Source organism: Cynocephalus volans, chromosome 3 (genome assembly GCF_027409185.1).
Source record: "Cynocephalus volans isolate mCynVol1 chromosome 3, mCynVol1.pri, whole genome shotgun sequence".
NCBI classification, from domain to species: domain Eukaryota; kingdom Metazoa; phylum Chordata; class Mammalia; order Dermoptera; family Cynocephalidae; genus Cynocephalus; species Cynocephalus volans.
Window position 1 is genome coordinate 23,773,910 of NC_084462.1, and position 19,765 is coordinate 23,793,674.

The 19,765-nt window shown below is 48.4% G+C and overlaps 3 protein-coding genes across 5 annotated transcripts in view; 2 read left to right on the top strand and 1 right to left on the bottom strand.

Moving 5' to 3' along the window:
* The window catches only part of GJC3 (gap junction protein gamma 3), a 93,470-nt gene that overhangs the window by 36,376 nt on the left and 37,329 nt on the right, over positions 1-19,765 (bottom strand). The window contains exons 2-3 of one of the 2 annotated variants that reach the window (XR_010022862.1): positions 6,163-6,288; positions 4,314-5,799 (exon numbers count right to left, since the gene is read on the bottom strand). The exons of the other annotated variant lie outside the window; for it this stretch is intronic. The gene's annotated coding sequence lies outside the window, so the exon portion shown is untranslated. Of the gene's footprint in view, positions 1-4,313; positions 5,800-6,162; positions 6,289-19,765 lie in introns of those variants that run through there. 2 annotated transcript variants of the gene reach the window in all.
* Positions 3,512-8,374, top strand: LOC134371553 (zinc-alpha-2-glycoprotein-like). 2 transcript variants are annotated; one of them, XM_063088379.1, is made up of 4 exons: positions 3,512-3,628; positions 5,576-5,833; positions 6,653-6,925; positions 7,834-8,374. In XM_063088379.1, the coding sequence occupies exons 1-4, from the start codon at positions 3,553-3,555 to the stop codon at positions 8,154-8,156; spliced, it is 930 nt and encodes a 309-aa protein (XP_062944449.1). In that variant the 5' UTR covers positions 3,512-3,552; the 3' UTR covers positions 8,157-8,374. The 2 variants fall into 2 exon arrangements, with proteins under 2 accessions (XP_062944449.1, XP_062944450.1); XM_063088380.1 differs by having other exon boundaries at positions 6,773-6,925.
* LOC134371552 (zinc-alpha-2-glycoprotein-like) lies at positions 11,524-17,224 on the top strand. The gene is made up of 4 exons (XM_063088378.1): positions 11,524-11,639; positions 13,170-13,430; positions 15,509-15,781; positions 16,690-17,224. Exons 1-4 carry the CDS (start codon positions 11,564-11,566, stop codon positions 17,010-17,012), a joined length of 933 nt encoding a protein of 310 aa, XP_062944448.1. The 5' UTR covers positions 11,524-11,563; the 3' UTR covers positions 17,013-17,224.

Below are 19,765 nucleotides of genomic sequence, written 5' to 3' on the forward strand. Positions count from 1 at the left end.
TCTTACACACAGAAACATCAGGACAGCACAAACAGGAAAAAGATATGAAAATCATCGAGTGAAAAATAAACAGGAAATATTTAAGAAACCACATTCCTTTGCATAAAAATTACTTGTTGTCTTAAGCAAAGAAGTTTTACCAGGAAATGATTGACAAAGGGAAGGGAAAAAGCAGAAAAGGGGATAAATCATAAACAGATGACATAATTGGAAGAAATAATGTGGAAGTTTATTTAAAACAAAAACTTGACTTAAGCCCCAACTGCTTTTATAGTTTTATACGGTAAAATACATAACAAAAATAAAATATTAAAAAAATTTTAAGACCAAAATGGAGTCAACGCCATGAATGAAGGATGAAGCAAATCCAGGCCAGCTGACTATGTGGGGTTTGAGAGGCCTCAGGATCTCATGACTTCAGGGATGTCAGGTTGAGAGCTCTGGAGTAAAAACACAGACAGAGAAGGGTAGCATTCTGCAGTACACCAACAATGGACAGGACTTCATCGAGTTCAACAGAGAAATCCTAGCCTGAATTCCCTAGGACCCAGCAGCCTTGGACCCCAAGCAGAAGTGGGAAGCAGAGAGCATCTAAGTGAAGCATACTGAGGCCTCCCTGAAGGAAGAGGGCCCTGAGATGATGCAGAGGGGTCGCCTGCCACCTGGACTAAGTGTTCACTGCTTCTTATGTTTTATCCACCAGCAAGGAAGAAGATGAGGACCAGGAAGCCTTGAGGAGAAGGGACATAACAGGATGGATGGCCCAATGGAAGGGAAAGAGTAGGGCTTGGAGGCTTCGAATGGTGTTCCTCAGAATCCTACTTAACCCACTAAAAGTATCCTCAAAAGCTCCAGGTTCAGGACAAGGATGGGGAGGGGGAGGGACACTGTAAGCCCATGCCTGAGACCCAGCGAAGGAGCTGAGTTCTGATTCTGTCCTTATTCCAAGCTCTTTCAGGGAGCAATTGGCCTGAATAAGCACCACAGTACCTAGTTCTCTTTCCTATTAGTGATTTTTCTTAGAGAGTATTGGGTGGGCAATCTGTGGAACAGCTGTCTTTGACAGATTTATTCATTATAGTCACAGAAGAAAAAATAAATACCCCAGAAGTAAATATTTCAGCCAGTGATATTTCAAAGCAACTCCTGACACTTTTGACAAATAAAGAATAGCTCACGACAGGATAAAAATATCAGATCCATGAGAAAAACAAAAGTTCACATGAAATCGTCAGTGCTAAGGAAGATTGGAATGACAGATTTGACCATAAATAACAGGAGGGATGGTGGAGGTGGGCAAGACAGAGGAAATTTCAGAAAACCCAAGCCTGGCCAGCTGTAGGGGAGGAGGAGATGGGCCCAGAGCCATTAAGACACTCAGAGAAACGTCCTGGAAGGCAGACACCCAGACAGACAAAACGTCCTGGTGGGCAGACACCCAGACAAAACGTCCTGGTGGGCAGACACCCAGTCAAAACGTCCTGGTGGGCAGACACCCAGAGAAAATATCCTGAAGGGCAGATACTAAAAGAAACTTCCTGGAAGAAGTCAGATTTCAGAAGAGGTATGAAGCTTAACAAAATTACCAGGAAGAGGTCAGAAGTTTGTTCTTAACCAGATGGAGATGATGCAGTGGAGGAGGAGGGGCCTGATGAGGGAGGTGACCTGGGAGTGGGGCTGGCCATGGGCATTGACTGAGATCACCAGGGAGGACAACCAGGTCCAGAGACCCAAATTTGGGTCCCTCTACGGTTGCCTCCCACCCACACAACAAAGTACCACCGACCGATCTCGCTGCAGGCAGGACCAATTTCAAGTGCAACTTGAGGAGGCCCCACCCCAGGAAAGTCTCACTGCCACAATTATCTCCTTCTGTAATAATTCCTCAGTCAGCTTAGAAGAGCATGTCACTCTGTGCTTGAGGGACCCTCTGCAAAGAGCCCATCGGACCCCAAAGATGCATGGAGAGACCCGATTTCCACATAACTGGTTTCCTCTGTATCCTGTGCATTTTATTTCATGCACCAGAAATGATCTTGAGAATATCTGGCAAAGAAGATGGCACAGAAAGATTGAGAACTGCTGACCTAGAGGAATGGGGCACCTAGAGAACACAGGCGGAGAGAGAAGAGACACATCATGGAAATGTGCTTTCGCTGGATGACACTGGACACGTGCAGTGGGTTGCTGCTGTCCAGACTCTGCTTCCAACTCCCCTTTGCAGGCATCACCCCCACCTACCCCACCCTCCCTCTTCTTCATGAACTCTGTTTCTGCCAAATTGGCCTCAGTAACCCTCAAATGTGTCTGTGGCTGTCTCCTTCTGTCTTTGCTCATTATCCAGTGATATCCAATGATCTGTTTGGTTCTTGGTCTTCTTTCTGCCGAGCACTGGGCTGAGCACTAGGGACAGAGAAAGGAACATGACAGACACTACCCCTGTGCTTGTGAAAATTGCCTCCTATCTGCCAACAGGAGTTCTGTCTCAGGTCAGTGTCCATTTTCCTGAGCGTCTGCTGCCTGAAAACCATCCTTGTACCAATATCTGTATCAGCCAAGATCACTCATTGCTAGAAACAGAATCCCACTCCGACATTAATCAGAACATAAAAGTATTAATGGTTAGCTCTCAGAGTCCACGGAGAGGCTGGAGAACTCAGGCTCAGAATTAGGCAGGAGAAGTTCAGTTGAAATCACTCCTGGACCTGGGCCTGGAAACACACCGCATCTGCCAGCAGGGGGCACCACATGCCACAGCGTAGACTCAGGACACCACCATGGACTGCACACTGGACACCCTATGACTGAGGCTGCTCTGCTGCCCCCAGGAGCTGGCACTTGCACCGCTACCAAGACCACCAGAGAAGGCTGTCAGCTGTATCTGCTTCTTTGCTTCCCAGACCCTCGTCCAGGGCAGGTGCATCTGCTTGCTGAGCCAAAGTCATGTGCACAGCTGTTGTTTCTTTTGCGAGGGAAGCTACTAAAAGAGGTATCTGGCTATTTCTGTTTCCGTGAAGAAAGGTTTGGATTCACCCATCGTGAAAAGTGAGTGAGGGAGACATGTGAATGTCCTCCAGACAGAGCTCTGGTGAGGGGGTTGTGGTAGACCCTAGCTGGGGTCTACCCAGGACCAGGACCTACACGTGTGCAGAATTTTCTAGAGTGAAAGAATAAAATGTGGTCTGACAACATCCAATACCCCCACTGACTTCAAGGTGGGGATGTCATCACAGACTGGAAGGGTGACACACGTGCCAGGCCTCTGCCATGAGCCACACATACCTCCTGCACTCTGGCATTCTGTCACCCAAAGAAGACACAGAGGCCCAGTGTAAAGATCAGCTATCCCAGCTCCCAGTCTGTATATCCTGTCTTTGGAATCACTGAACACAACCTCTGCCAGCCTGTTTTGCATGTCCTGTTTTCCCACTGTTAGGGGAGGAGCCCATTCTGCCAATCTCATTTGTCTGTAGATTCACCAACCCCTGGGCAGGGCTCCGGGACCCAGAGAAATACCTGTGTCTCCTGCTGCAAACCTTTCAAGTAGGCACGATGGCAACAATGGTGCCTGTCCTGATGTCCCTGCTGCTCCTTCTGGGTTCTGCGTTCCTCCAGGACGCCCAAGATGGTGAGAGGGGAGAGCAAGCGATGGGCATGGGAGAAAAATGGCAGGAAGGGGAGGAGCAGGGTGGACGTGCTGGCAGAAGTGCCACAAATGCAGCCGGGGTTCCTCGTGTGCCGTATTAATAGGTGTCCGAGGCTGTCACTAACTCAGCTCACACACTCTAGAAACACTCACGGAGCTCTGGACTCAAGCTCAATACGGCCTAAAGGAATCTGAATCTAAACCCCTAGTTTACAGATGAAAGAAAAACGAACAACTAAGATCCCGAGAGGTGAAGTGACTTGCCTGAGGTCAGGCAGCCAGGATGGAGCAGGACCTGCACATGGACAGCTCCTTCTCCAGGTGCTTCCCTCCTTCCAGGGGCTGGATGCACTGGTCTGACTCTCGGGGAAAGACAGCGCCCCGTGGGGCAAATGTGAAGGCAGGTGAGCTGCAGAGATGCCACTGCAAGGAAACTGGTGGCCTCGGCCAGTCAGACAAGGACAGAGTGGCCTGGGAGGCAAGTGACTGGGTGAAAAGACAGAGGGGCTCAGGAGATGCAGAGTCAATTTTAGGTGGGGAGAATGAGGCTGCTTATGGCAAACTTATTTTCAGGATGATGACATGTAAGTTAACGATTACTCAACTGTGCAAGTTTAAAATTTGGTACTTTTTCAGACTTTCAGAATAGGTGTGTATTAGTCCATTTTTGAGCATACCCAAGACTGGGTAATTTATAAAGAATACAGGTTTATTTGGCTTCTGCTTCTGCGGCAGCTGCTTCTGGTGTGGGCCTCAGGCTGCTTCTACTCATGGCGGAAAGCGGCAGGCAGCCGGCGGGTACAGACAGATCACATGGCGAGAGGAAGCAAGACAGAGGCAGGGGAAGTGCCAGGGTCTTTTAAACAACCAGCTCTCACGAGAACCAATAAAGTGAAACCTCACTAACCCCACCCCACAGGGAGAGCACTTATCCATTCATGAGGGATCCACGCACATGACTCAAACAGCTCCTTACAGTGCCACGTTGGGGATCAGATTTCCACATGAGTTCTGGGAGGACAATACATCCAAACTCCATCAAGGTTTTACATGGCAGTTTTGTAACAATTAATCACATTTAGAATGTTAATCACATTTGATACAAAAACCTGCGTTAATCAAAATTTTCCAGAGAAACAGAACTAATAGGACATGCAGTCATGCACTGCTAAACGATGGGCCTCACACACGACAGTGGTCCCGTCAGGTTATAATGGCTACACCATGTAGTCCAGGTGGGTCATAGACTACACCATCTAGGTATGTGTAAGCACACTCTATGATGTTTGCACGAGAGCAAAATTGCCTAATGACCTATTTCATAGAACATAAACCCATCATTAACCAACGGTGTTTGCCAGGTTAGATGATGCTATTCTCCAGTCACAAATAAAGCTTTCAGTGACTAACCCAACAAATGCTTAATTCTCATTCAAGTAAAGTTCAATGCAGATCAGGCAACTTCACTTCCTCCATGTGATGACCCAGGGATCCAGGCTGCTTTCATCTTGCAACTCTTCCTTTTCATCCTGTGACTTCCACAGTCATCACGTAAAGGGAAAAGAGACAGCAGGTCAAGCCAGCTCATAGGGCTTGGACCACAAGAAAGACATCACTTTCCTTTTGCCAGAACTCAGTCTCATGGTTGCAATTGACCTGCAAGGTGACTGAGAGATATTGTCTTCTTAGGTGCCAAGCAGAGGAAACAATGTAGTGAAGACACAGAATGGTCTCTGAAATATTGTCCCCAGAAGAGAAGTAGAGCCTGTTCACTGGAGCGAGCCTCCAATGGGTGAGGCTGACAGCAGGGCAGACAGAGCTGGGGAAGAAGAGGCCCAGAGGCTAGGTCTCCCCTCCTGGCCCTCTGCTGCCCCCACTGGGACTCACATGCTTGGAACCCTGCCCTCAGAGTCTTCTCTTTCTTTGCAGGTACTTACTCTCTGACCTATGTCTACACTGGGCAGTCCAAGCCAAGAGAAGGCTTCCCCAAGTTTGAGGCTGTTGGCATCCTGAATGACCAGCCCTTCTTTGAGTACAATAGTGACAGCAGGAAGGCTGAGCCTCTGGGACCATGGAAGTATGTGGAAGGAATGGAGGACTGGAACAATGAGACCCGACTTCAGCAGGCCAGGGAAACAATTTTCATGGAGACCCTGCAAGAAATCATGGACTATTACAACAGTAAAGGTCAGTGGACTAAAAACTGCTGGGGTAGAGGGTGTTAGCTCAAGAGAGAGAGCCCAAGTGTGGGAGGAAAGGGGTCAGCAGGAGGGGACAGTCCCCACCCCAAAGGAGGAACAGGAGGCATGAGGAGAAGTGCACAGACATGTTCGCCTTCCCCCCACCCCACAGCACATCTGCTCCCTCCCTCCCTATCGCTTCCCCCATGCTCCCCCCAGCCTCAGCTCACACAGCAGTCCATGTCAGAGTCACTTCTTATCCAGCAACCTGTGACAACTCACCTCAACACCCCACCTGCCCAAGCCTGGCCCCACGTTAGAAGGTGCCATACTCACCCTGTCCAGGGATGTTGGGTGCAGAGTGAGCCAACCTTGTAATCAGCCAGACCCGGGTTACCTGGTGACTTTACCAGTCACCAGCCATTTGACCATGAGCAAGGTTCTCAATTATTTGGTCTGAATCTGCAACAATCGAAGCGTTGAGACCTATCTTTAAAGATGTTGTAAACCTTGTCTATTTTGATTCTATGAAGGACATAACAGTCTGTCATGATCTCCTCCTTATCCCCATCATGTAGGATGGGGCACAACCGACCATATTTCCTTAATATATCTCATCTCAGACTGGCTGGAATGCCAGACTAAAGAGCTTCCCCTCCCTGCTGAATGTCTGCCTAGTAACCTATTTGCCAACTTGAAGGGATTGCATTGCTGACATTTCAAAAAATGTCCTCCTATTGGGTGCAAAGTATACAGGAATAATAGTTACTCACATGAAATTGGAACCAGGCTGACTGAATCCCTGTGGGGACGGGGGAGGCTTCAGGGTCTCATACTTTTCAGGGAACTTTTGGTTGTGAGCTCCGGAATAACAGAAGCAGTGGAGCATTCTGGAGGTACACCTATGATGGACGACGCTTCATTGAATTCAACAAATATATCCCAGCCTGGATCCCCTTTGAGCCAGCAGCCGTGATGATCAAGCATGAGTGGGAGACAGAAGGCTCTGTGTACCGAGCCAGGGAGTACCTGGAGGAGGAGTGCCCTGCCCTGCTGCGAAGGTACCTGGAATACAGCAAGCCATACCTGGACCGAAAAGGTACTCCCTGTGTCCTATGGGCTGTTCCCAGTACTGAGCTGGCAAAGACCAAGGGGATCTCAGGCTGGGAGCTCAGGGGAACATCTCAGGCTTGTCTGTCCACTTCTGGAACTCCCTTATTCGCCCAAATCGCACCTCCTAGGATTAATTCCATCCCTGGGAAGACATGATGTGGGGTCTGAAAAGAACATTGATCAAAATTTCAGGCAGGATGGTACAGAAAAGCCAGCGAGTCAGTGGCGGGCTTCCCTAAATACCCCATTTGACAGATGCAGAAGGTAGGGGCAGAGAGGTTAGGTTAATAGTGGTCATAAGGGGCAGAGTCAGGACTTGAATTCCACATTTCAGATCCCAAATCCCATTGTCAGTTCTCTCTGCGATGATGCCTCCTGTCTTGTCTGTGGAGAGAAGGCAGGTGTTTAAATGTCTGCCTAGGAAGGACGAATACCAGCCAATGTGAGCAGAACTGATTGCCACAAGCTGAGAGCTAGATTTGAGAAGGACTGAGAATAAAGATTGTGCCATGGAGCAGGGAAGAGTTTGAAGGAAAGAGCCACAGAGAGAACCAGGGGCTTGGCTGAGGCGGGGGGAGGGGGCCCACAAAGCCCTCTGATATTTGGGAAAGAATGGGGAAGGCGATGGGACATTCACAACTTGTTGCCCTCAGAAGTCAATGCATGGCGGGTGTGGAGGGGCCTAGAGAGTGGCTGAGGACAATTACATGACCCAGCAAGAAGGCTCTGGGGAAGCTTCAGCCTCCCCTGATCTTCCTAACGTTCTCTTGGGGGAGGCGGGTGTGGAGCTTTGAGCTCTGCTGATTGCTGATATCCAGGAGTGGGGGTGAGAAGTGACATGGGTCAGGGAATTCAACCTCAAGCCTTCACTCTCCACCCTCTATCTCCCCACAGACCCTCTCTCTGTGTCAGTCACCAGCCGTGCAGCCCCAGGAAGCGAGAGGACACTCACGTGCAAGATCACTGACTTCTACCCAAGAGAAATTAGTCTGTACTGGACTCGAGCTGGTGTCCCACTGGGGCCTGAGTTGGGGGCAGTTGTTCCCAGCAGGAATGGCACTTACAAGGCCTGGATGAGTGTGCAAATCCCCGTTCATGACAGAGGCCCCTACTTTTGCTATGTGGAGCACAGCAGCCTGGCCTGGCCCCTCATTGTGCGATGGGTTGGGGAATCAGTAGTAAGAGCTGCTGGCAACTCGGGGACTCAGCCCCAGTAGCCACCCTTTCTGCCTGACATGAGACAGCTCAGCCTCAGCAGTCACTGTCAGTGTCATCAGCAAGGCCCACAGAGGCAGTGTCAGGGACAGACAGATGGGGGATTTGGAGACAGAAGATTTGAATACCGGGCACTGGGCTGACTCTCACCACCAAATCACCTCACCTTGCAAATCCCATTGTGTAATCTGTAAACCTAATAAACAATCATCTCCTTGTGCAGCACAGCGGACTATTCTGTAATTGTCAAGTGCCGTGAAATGCGCCTCCATTCATCACTCCTTCTGCCCCCAAGCATTTGACTCATCTGAAATTCCTGGTATCCACTGCAAGCACTGTTTATTGGGCATCTTGACCTGCATGTCCCAAGTGTGGTGTCCACCACCTGGTCCCTTGGGCACTGTTCAGGCACCCACTGCTGGTGCTCACAGATATAGCCATGGCCTCCTGGCTATGTCTTCTAGAACTCTGAACCCTCTTTCATGCAAACCCCAGCCTCTCCCGTACCTCAGTTTCTCCAGCTCTACTTTCTCCCATTGAAACGTCACCCTCTGCTCCAGTTACTGAATATCCTTCACCCTTGACAGGTCTCATCTCTCCAGGAACATTCCCAAGGAAAGAGAATTGACCCTCAAGTTATTGAACCCTCTGCAAACCCACTTGAGTGTATTCTTTCAGCTGATTCACCCACTGCCATCCACAGGTCAAAACCCAAAGGAGAGCAGAACTCAGTCACACCTGACCTTTCCATTAGTCCTCAGCCTGTGACTGTGTATTCTACCTGTGTGACAAGAGCTTCCTTAACACCCTGTCCTCAGCCGCCCATTCTGGATGATTCTATAATCAGTCCTCAAAGCTGAGTTCATTAAGGAAGTCATTCTGTCTTTGGAATTCTGAGTCAACCGTCTTATCTTTCTTGACAGCCTAAGTGTGAAGGCTACACTTTTTTTTTTTTTTTTGATATTTTGTCCTGATGTTGAAAATCAAAGCTGAGCCATTACTCTTTAGTCCATATAAAATCCACATTCCCCTCTTCTGGGGCAAAAACAAAAAACAAAAACAAAACAAGAAAACTGTCTAAATAGTAGAGGACCACTAGGAGGAAAATCCAGACAATCAAGTAAAAAATATATCCATTGATATTTCAAGATATAATAACACTTTGAACAAATAAAAGGCTACAGGATAACATTTCAGACCAATGAGGAAACCAAAAGTCCACGTGAACAAAAAGGGACTAAGAAAAACTGGAAAGTGAGATTCGATCCCACCTGGGAGAGCAGGGGGCGGGGGTGGACAAGGGGGAGGAAACCTCAGAAGACCCCAGTCCTGCCCAGGTTTGCCAGAGGTGGGGAGGGGCACAGAGCTGCTCAGACACCCCGAGAAAACCTTCAGGAGGGCGTCTGGTTTCACGGGACGTGTGAAGGCTTAGGACGGCTTAGCAAGGAGAGGTCAGAAGATTGTCCCTAACCACCTGGGGATGACACAGCTGATGAGGAGGGGCCTGATGAGGGAGGTGACCTGGGAGTGGGGCTGGCCATGGGCATCGACTGAGATCACCAGGGAGGACAACCAGGTCCAGAGACCCAAATTTGGGTCCCTCTACGGTTGCCTCCCACCCACACAACAAAGTACCACCGACCGATCTCGCTGCAGGCAGGACCAATTTCAAGTGCAACTTGAGGAGGCCCCACCCCAGGAGAGTCTCACTGCCACAATTATCTCCTTCTGTAATAACTCCTCAGTCAGCTTAGAAGAGCATGTCACTCTGTGCTTGAGGGACCCTCTGCAAAGAGCCCATCGGACCCCAAAGATGCATGGAGAGACCCGATTTCCACATAACTGGTTTCCTCTGTATCCTGTGCATTTTATTTCATGCACCAGAAATGATCTTGAGAATATCTGGCAAAGAAGATGGCACAGAAAGATTGAGAACTGCTGACCTAGAGGAATGGGGCACCTAGAGAACACAGGCGGAGAGAGAAGAGACACATCATGGAAATGTGCTTTCGCTGGATGACACTGGACACGTGCAGTGGGTTGCTGCTGTCCAGACTCTGCTTCCAACTCCCCTTTGCAGGCATCACCCCCACCTACCCCACCCTCCCTCTTCTTCATGAACTCTGTTTCTGCCAAATTGGCCTCAGTAACCCTCAAATGTGTCTGTGGCTGTCTCCTTCTGTCTTTGCTCATTATCCAGTGATATCCAATGATCTGTTTGGTTCTTGGTCTTCTTTCTGCCGAGCACTGGGCTGAGCACTAGGGACAGAGAAAGGAACATGACAGACACTACCCCTGTGCTTGTGAAAATTGCCTCCTATCTGCCAACAGGAGTTCTGTCTCAGGTCAGTGTCCATTTTCCTGAGCGTCTGCTGCCTGAAAACCATCCTTGTACCAATATCTGTATCAGCCAAGATCACTCATTGCTAGAAACAGAATCCCACTCCGACATTAATCAGAACATAAAAGTATTAATGGTTAGCTCTCAGAGTCCACGGAGAGGCTGGAGAACTCAGGCTCAGAATTAGGCAGGAGAAGTTCAGTTGAAATCACTCCTGGACCTGGGCCTGGAAACACACCGCATCTGCCAGCAGGGGGCACCACATGCCACAGCGTAGACTCAGGACACCACCATGGACTGCACACTGGACACCCTATGACTGAGGCTGCTCTGCTGCCCCCAGGAGCTGGCACTTGCACCGCTACCAAGACCACCAGAGAAGGCTGTCAGCTGTATCTGCTTCTTTGCTTCGCAGACCCTCGTCCAGGGCAGGTGCATCTGCTTGCTGAGCCAAAGTCATGTGCACAGCTGTTGTTTCTTTTGCAAGGGAAGCTACTAAAAGAGGTATCTGGCTATTTCTGTTTCCGTGAAGAAAGGTTTGGATTCACCCATCGTGAAAAGTGAGTGAGGGAGACATGTGAATGTCCTCCAGACAGAGCTCTGGTGGGGTGGGGTGTGGTAGACCCTAGCTGGGGTCTACCCAGGACCAGGACCTACACGTGTGCAGAATTTTCTAGAGTGAAAGAATAAAATGTGGTCTGACAACATCCAATACCCCCACTGACTTCAAGGTGGGGATGTCATCACAGACTGGAAGGGTGACACACGTGCCAGGCCTCTGCCATGAGCCACACATACCTCCTGCACTCTGGCATTCTGTCACCCAAAGAAGACATAGAGGCCCAGTGTAAAGATCAGCTATCCCAGCTCCCAGTCTGTATATCCTGTCTTTGGAATCACTGAACACAACCTCTGCCAGCCTGTTTTGCATGTCCTGTTTTCCCACTGTTAGGGGAGGAGCCCATTCTGCCAATCTCATTTGTCTGTAGATTCACCAACCCCTGGGCAGGGCTCCGGGACCCAGAGAAATACCTGTGTCTCCTGCTGCAAACCTTTCAAGTAGGCACGATGGCAACAATGGTGCCTGTCCTGATGTCCCTGCTGCTCCTTCTGGGTTCTGCGTTCCTCCAGGACGCCCAAGATGGTGAGAGGGGAGAGCAAGCGATGGGCATGGGAGAAAAATGGCAGGAAGGGGAGGAGCAGGGTGGACGTGCTGGCAGAAGTGCCACAAATGCAGCCGGGGTTCCTCGTGTGCCGTATTAATAGGTGTCCGAGGCTGTCACTAACTCAGCTCACACACTCTGGAAACACTCACGGAGCTCTGGACTCAAGCTCAATACGGCCTAAAGGAATCTGAATCTAAACCCCTAGTTTACAGATGAAAGAAAAACGAACAACTAAGATCCCGAGAGGTGAAGTGACTTGCCTGAGGTCAGGCAGCCAGGATGGAGCAGGACCTGCACATGGACAGCTCCTTCTCCAGGTGCTTCCCTCCTTCCAGGGGCTGGATGCACTGGTCTGACTCTCGGGGAAAGACAGCGCCCCGTGGGGCAAATGTGAAGGCAGGTGAGCTGCAGAGATGCCACTGCAAGGAAACTGGTGGCCTCAGCCAGTCAGACAAGGACAGAGTGGCCTGGGAGGCAAGTGACTGGGTGAAAAGACAGAGGGGCTCAGAAGATGCAGAGTCAATTTTAGGTGGGGAGAATGAGGCTGCTTATGGCAAACTTATTTTCAGGATGATGACATGTAAGTTAATGATTACTCAACTGTGCAAGTTGAACGTTTGGTACATTGTGAAATCAGCGTAGGTGCTTTATGTTAGTTTTATAACAACTAATCATATTTAGAATGTTGATCACAATCTACACAAAAATCTGCATGACTCAGGGTTCTCCAGGGAAGTTTATCGATGTGCAGTCATGCACTACTCAAAGATGGACCTCACACGCAATGGTGGTCCCTTCAGGTGGTAATGGCTACCCCATGTAGTCTAGGTGGGTCATAGACTACACCATATAGGTGTGTGTAAGCACACTCTATGATGTTTGCACAAGAACAAAAATGCCTAATGACCTATTTTATAGAATATATCCCCATCATTAACCAAGGGTGTTTGTCAGGTTACATGAGGCTATTTTGCAATAACATATAAAGGATTCAGTGATGAAACCCTGCAACACTTTTTTCTCATTCAACTCTAGTTCAATGCACATAGGACATCTCTTCCATCTTCCACAGAATGACTCAGGGATCCAAGCTGTTTTTGTCCTGGGACTCTTCCATTTCATTCTGTGGCCTCCACAGTCATCATCTAAATGGAACAGAGACAGCAAAGTCTAGCCAGCTCATAGGGCTTTGACCACAAGAAAGATGTCACTTCCCTTTTGCCATAACTCATATCATCGTCCCAAAAGACCTGCAAGGAGACTGAGAAATATGATCTTCTTAGGTGCCAAGCAGAGGAAACAATGTAGTGAAGACACAGAATGGTCTCTGAAATATTGTCCCCAGAATAGAAGTAGAGCCTGTTCACTGGAGCGAGCCTCCAACGGATGAGGCTGACAGCAGGGCAGACAGCTGGGAAAGAAGAAGCCCAGAGGCCAGGTCTTCCCTCCTGGCCCTCTGCTGCCCCACACTGGACCCCTCCCAATCAGAGTCTTCTGTTCATTTTTAGGTAATTACTCTCTGACCTATGTCTACACTGGGCGGTCCAGGCCAAGAGAAGGCATCCCCATGCTCCAGGGCATTGTCTACCTAAATGACCAGCCCTTCTATGAGTACAATAGTAACAGCAGGAAGGCTGAGCCCCTGGGACCATGGAAGCATGTGGAAGGAATAAAAGACTGGAAGAATGAGACCCGACTTCAGCAGGCCAGGCAGGATTTCTACATGAAGACCCTGCAAGAAATCATGGACTATTACAATGACAGTGAAGGTCAGTGGACAACAGATGGCTGGGGTGGTAGGTCTTAGCTCAAGAGGGAGTCCTGGATACATGAGAAGAAAGAGGTCAGCCGGAGGGGACAGTCCCCACCCCAAAGGAGGAACAGGAGGCACAGGGAGAAATGTACAGACATGTCCGCCTTCCCCCCACCCCACAGCACATCTGCTCCCTCCCTCCCTATCGCTTCCCCCATGCTCCCCCCAGCCTCAGCTCACACAGCAGTCCATGTCAGAGTCACTTCTTATCCAGCAACCTGTGACAACTCACCTCAACACCCCACCTGCCCAAGCCTGACCTCACGTTAGAAGGTGTCAGACTCACCCTGTCCAGGGATGTTGGGAGCAGAGTGAGCCAACCTTGTAGCCAGCCAGACCCAGGTTACCTGGTGACTTCACCAGTCACCAGCCATTTGGCCATGAGCAAGTTTCTCAATTATTTGGTCAGAATCTCAAAAATTGGAGCACTGAGTCCTACCTTTAAAAGGTGTTGCAACCTTGTCTTGGTCGATTCCATGAAAGATACAAAAGTCGGCTGTGATATTCCCTGTGGCCTCATTGGCTAGGACAGGGCTTAGGCAGTCATATTTGATTGGTTGAAATCTGTCAAAAGAATAGACAAAACATTCCTAGCACAAGCCATGGCCCATACTGGGAGATCAGTAAGTGCTGGATTCAAACCACAGCCTATTAGAGTTCCTGGAATCATAAAGAGCCTCCTGTCCATAGAAAGAAGACACAGGAGGAGTCATCTTTACATGTGGTGGGAGGAGCAGGTGGTAGAGTCCAGATGCAGACTAGTCCTTCTGTCTCCCAGCCCAGCACTCTGTCTCCTGACCCACACTGCCTACCCCCAAGGCAGCCAGTCTCAGGTCTGGTGAACTGCTGATGTCAAGTTATTATAGGGTGGGTGTCAAGAGCTGGGCTTCTGAGTGCAAAAATGCCCAAGAAGCTACATGGAGTCTGAAGGTTTCCAACAGGTGGCAAGAGTCATGCAGAAATCTGAGAGGTGTAAAACGGGAAGTCTTGGAAAGGAATGACCTGTGCGGTATGTCAGAAATAGGAGGTAGGAGGACACAGGTGACCAAGAAGGCCATTGAAAGAAACTGTGATTGATGGAATAGAAATGTTGAAGTAGAAACTGTGAGTAAGGAGGATGCAGAGATAAAGACATGAATACAGGGTATTAGAAAATAGTAACAGCTAACAAGTGTGAGCCCTTACTCTGTGCCAGGCGCATTTATTAAAACCTTTAACGCTCACGGTAACCTTCGAGAAAATAGGACTGTTGCCATTTCAGAGATGAGAAAAGCAAAGGTTAATGGCTCAAGTGTATGGAAGAAGCCAGATTGGGGTGTGGGGAGATCTGTGACTTTAGGCCAGGTAGCTTGAGACCTACTAGAGCCTGTGCCAACAGCACTAACCAGCATTGGGTAAACCCTTCCTTGTAGAGTCAATATGGGGAGCTTGTGAACCCCTGCCCTTAGGCAATCAATTTTGGAGATTTGTGGGTTAATAAGTAAGCGTTTGGGGTTTTAAGGGTATGGAATAAAGACAACCACCACCAAAAAATATGGAAGAAGTGATCGAATTATATTTACTCAACTGGTGATAGAACTGCACCTAGAATTGACAGAAAAGGAGAGATTCCTGTAATCCTCATGAAATCACAAATAATTTCTATTATTTCTCTTATTATTCTATAAATTGGAAATGCACATTGGTGTAATTGTGTCAGATTGCTGAGAACTCACTCTATAATTAAAGAAATAAGCTTCATTAAATGAGATGATACAGGATAGAGATCTGTCCATAGTCTGTATCTCTTTTCTGTTCCCTGGCTGGAAAAAATATGTCTTATCTCAGACTGCCCTGAAATGCCAAACCAACCAGTTTCTCCTCTCTGCCTGCTTATACCTGCCTAGTAACCTATTTGCCAACATGAAGGGATTGCATGCTGACATTTCAAAAACTTTGTTTACTATTGGCTGCAAAGTATACAGGAATCAGAGTTATTCAGATGGAGTTGGTTCCAGGCTGACTGAATCCCTGTGGGGTCGGGGGAGGCTTCAGGGTCTCACATTCTACAGGAAATGTTTGGCTGTGAGATCAGGAATAACAGAAGCAGTGGGGCGTTCTGGAGGAACGCATATGATGGACGGGACTTCATCGAATTCAACACAACAATCCCAGCCTGGATCCCCTTGGACCCAGCCGCCGTGATGATCAAGCACAAGTGGGAGACAGAAGGCTCTGTGTACAGAGCCAGGGAGTACCTGGAGGAGGAGTGCCCCGCCATGCTGAGAAGGTACCTGGAATACAGCAATCTGTACCTGGACCAAAAAGGTACTCACTTTGTCCTATGGGCTGTTCCCAGTACTGAGCTGGCAAAGACCAAGGGGATCTCAGGCTGGGAGCTCAGGGGAACATCTCAGGCTTGTCTGTCCACTTCTGGAACTCCCTTATTCGCCCAAATTGCACCTCCTAGGATTAATTCCATCCCTGGGAAGACATGATGTGGGGTCTGAAAAGAACATTGATCAAAATTTCAGGCAGGATGGTACAGAAAAGCCAGCGAGTCAGTGGCGGGCTTCCCTAAATACCCCATTTGACAGATGCAGAAGGTAGGGGCAGAGAGGTTAGGTTAATAGTGGTCGTAAGGGGCAGAGTCAGGACTTGAATTCCACATTTCAGATCCCAAATCCCATTGTCAGTTCTCTCTGCGATGATGCCTCCTGTCTTGTCTGTGGAGAGAAGGCAGGTGTTTAAATGTCTGCCTAGGAAGGACGAATACCAGCCAATGTGAGCAGAACTGATTGCCACAAGCTGAGAGCTAGATTTGAGAAGGACTGAGAATAAAGATTGTGCCATGGAGCAGGGAAGAGTTTGAAGGAAAGAGCCACAGAGAGAACCAGGGGCTGGGCTGAGATTGGGGGAGGGGGCCCACAAAGCCCACTGATATTTGGGAATGAATGGGGAAGGCGATGGGACATTCACAACTTGTTGCCCTCAGAAGTCAATGCACGGTGGGGTGTGGAGGGGCCTAGAGAGTGGCTGAGGACATTACATGACCCAGCAAGAAGGCTCTGGGGAAGCCTCAGCCTCCCCTGATCTTCCTAACGTTCTCTTGGGGGAGGCGGGTGTGGAGCTTTGAGCTCTGCTGATTGCTGATATCCAGGAGTGGGGGTGAGAAGTGACATGGGTCAGGGAATTCAACCTCAAGCCTTCACTCTCCACCCTCTATCTCCCCACAGACCCTCCCTCTGTGTCAGTCACCAGCCGTGCAGCCCCAGGAAGCAAGAAGACACTCACGTGCAAGGCCACTGGCTTCAACACAGAAGATATTATTCTGTACTGGACTCGAGCTGGTGTCCCACTGGGGCCTGAGTTGGGGGCAGTTGTTCCCAGCAGGAATGGCACTTACAAGGCCTGGATGAGTGTGCAAATCCCTGTTCATGACAGAGGCCCCTACTTTTGCTATGTGGAGCACAGCAGCCTGGCCCGGCCCCTCATTGTGCGGTGGGTTGGGGAACCAGTAGGAGGATCTGCTGGCAACTCGGGGACTCAGCCCCAGTAGCCACCCTTTCTGCCTGACATGAGACAGCTCAGCCTCAGCAGTCACTGTCAGTGTCATCAGCAAGGCCCACAGAGGCAGTGTCAGGGACAGACAGATGGGGGATTTGGAGACAGAAGACTTGAATACCGGGCACTGGGCTGACTCTCACCACCAAATCACCTCACCTTGCAAATCCCATTGTGTAATCTGTAAACCTAATAAACAATCATCTCCTTGCGCAGCACAGCGGACTATTCTGTAATTGTCAAGTGCTGTGAAATGCGCCTCCATTCATCACTCCTTCTGCCCCCAAGCATTTGATTCATCTGAAATTCCTGGTATCCACTGCAAGCACTGTTTATTGGGCATCTTGACCTGCATGTCCCAAGTGTGGTGTCAACCACCTGGTCCCTTGAGCACTATTCAGGCACTCACTGCTGATATCCATGGCTCCTCTAGCTGTGAGGTCCTAGTACTCTGAAACCTCTTTTATGCAAACCCAAGCCTCTCCTGTACCTGTTTCCCCAGCTCTCCCTTGTCCCAGTGAGACACCACCCTCTGTTCCAGCTACTCAGCCTTTCCCACACCGTGCTGGCCTTGAGCCACACATAGTCAGAGGTTATTCAGGAGACCTCATCTCTCCAGGGCATGCTCCCAAGGAAGCAGGAATTGATCTGATGCTCTTGGACCCCTCCAAATCCACTTGAGTGTATTGTTTCAACTGATTCATGCACAGGTTAAACCCAAAAGGAGAGCAGAACTCAGTCACACCTGACCTTTTCATTAGCCCTCATCTGCCTGTGACTGTGTGTTTCCCACCTGCATGACAATAGCTTCCTTAACACCCTATCCTCAGCCTGCCACTCTGCATTCCTCCAAAACCACTCCTCCAAGTTGAGTTCCTTAAGGAAATCATTCTCTTCCTTCAGAAATCAGAATAACTGTCTTACCTTCCCTGAAAGCTAAAATTTGAAGGCTACACTCATTTTTTGTTGTATTTTTGCTCCATTTTGAAAATCAAATCTGAGAAATTAATTCTTTAGTGTATATGAAATCCACATTCCCCTCTTCTGGGGCAAAAAATAGCCCCACGTGAACAGTAGAGGGCCACAGAGAAGAAAATTCAAATAGTCAAGAAAGAAAAATATAGCAAATAATGCTTTAAACTATGATAGCACCTTGAACAAACAGAAAGTAACGGGATAAACATTTAAGATTGATGAGTAAACCACAAGTTCACATGTACAGGCCGGGACCATCACCAGGTACACTGGAGAGATGCAGCACCCCCCTGAGAAGTCCTCTCAGCTTTGGTGAGCTCTGCTCATCCCTTGCACAGTAGCTCTCGCTGTTCCAGCCAAGTAGACTTATTGGCCATCAGACAAATTCAGTGTTTTCTCTCTATTGCCTTTGTTTGTGCAGTTATTGGTTCATCCAAAAATTACACATTGAGCCTTTACTATATGCCTGATACTCTGATAAGCAGTAGAGACTCAGTAGAACAAAGCAGAGACAGCCCTTTCCTGTATGGAGTTTACCTTAATTCTGCTGATGACAGCAATGCCCACTGTCAAGGTCCAGCTAAAATCTCACCTTCCATGACCATTTCCCCAGTCCTCAACTCCAGTGTGTATTCTTTCCATGCGGAGTCTCTCTCAGATGGAAATATCAGGGATGATTTCAAGGAAGACGTCACATTTGAGGGAAGCGAAATTTCACACTATCTAAAGATGGAAGGGTTGTCTGTGCAAGTAAGGCGGACCACTCTATCACCGGTTCTCTTTTCTGTTCCTTCTTCATGTGAAGAAAACAGGGGAAAAAAAGTTAAGGAATAAAAGACGGAGGCAGAGGGAGGTGAGAAAAATGATAGGAAAGGTACAGAAATCAACTTTGCCAATTCCTGAATCTCAACCCAAAGGTTTTCCGTTGATTATTTAGAGTTATGGTCAATCCATCCATCCATCCACTCATTTGACAAATGTTTATTGAATGTGTCTCAGTTACAAGGCACTTAGATAGTGGTTTATATGATAGAGAAATGTACCGAAAATAGATCATCCCCTGTAAGGTCCCAAAGGTGTTTTAGGCAAACTTGGGAGAGTTTTGAATGACATGCTAGGAAGTTTGATCTTTATTCTGAGTGTAATCATTGAAGGCTTTTTGACAGTAGAGTGACATGATCAGATATTAACTGGATATTAATGAGTATGGTGGATTAGAGGGTTTGGGGAGAAACTAGCTGCAAAAAGCCCATTGTCCCCAAGTAGAGATATCTGTGATGGTATTTCTGAGGTATAAATGCTGAATCTCCTTGCTATGGTAACACCCGATATTGGTTAAGCTACCTTCATAACATCTCATTTTTTCCACCTCTCTTTCTAAAGTGATATATGGCTCATTCTCATTTCTAAATGAAGATGATTTTAAATAAATTTCTTTTGCAAATTCAGCAATTGCCATTGAAGAAACTGGCATCATCCTGTATGTAGAACTAGCCATAAAACAAGAGCTCAGAATCACTGGCCTTTAGCAAGAGAGGGAAAAGGGTGGTGATATCAGAACCTCCACTGACACATAGGCTGTCCCCTCCAGACTATTTACCACTGTAAAATCACCTGCAGAGCCCACCATCACAGTGGAATTTTCTCACAAATGATTTTACTTTTTATTAATGAAGTTACACACATATAGAGGGAGTACACTGCTATACATCTTCTGCACGTAAGAGTATGTTCTAGGAAAAACTCTGGATTGGAGCACATCTAAAACTTGTC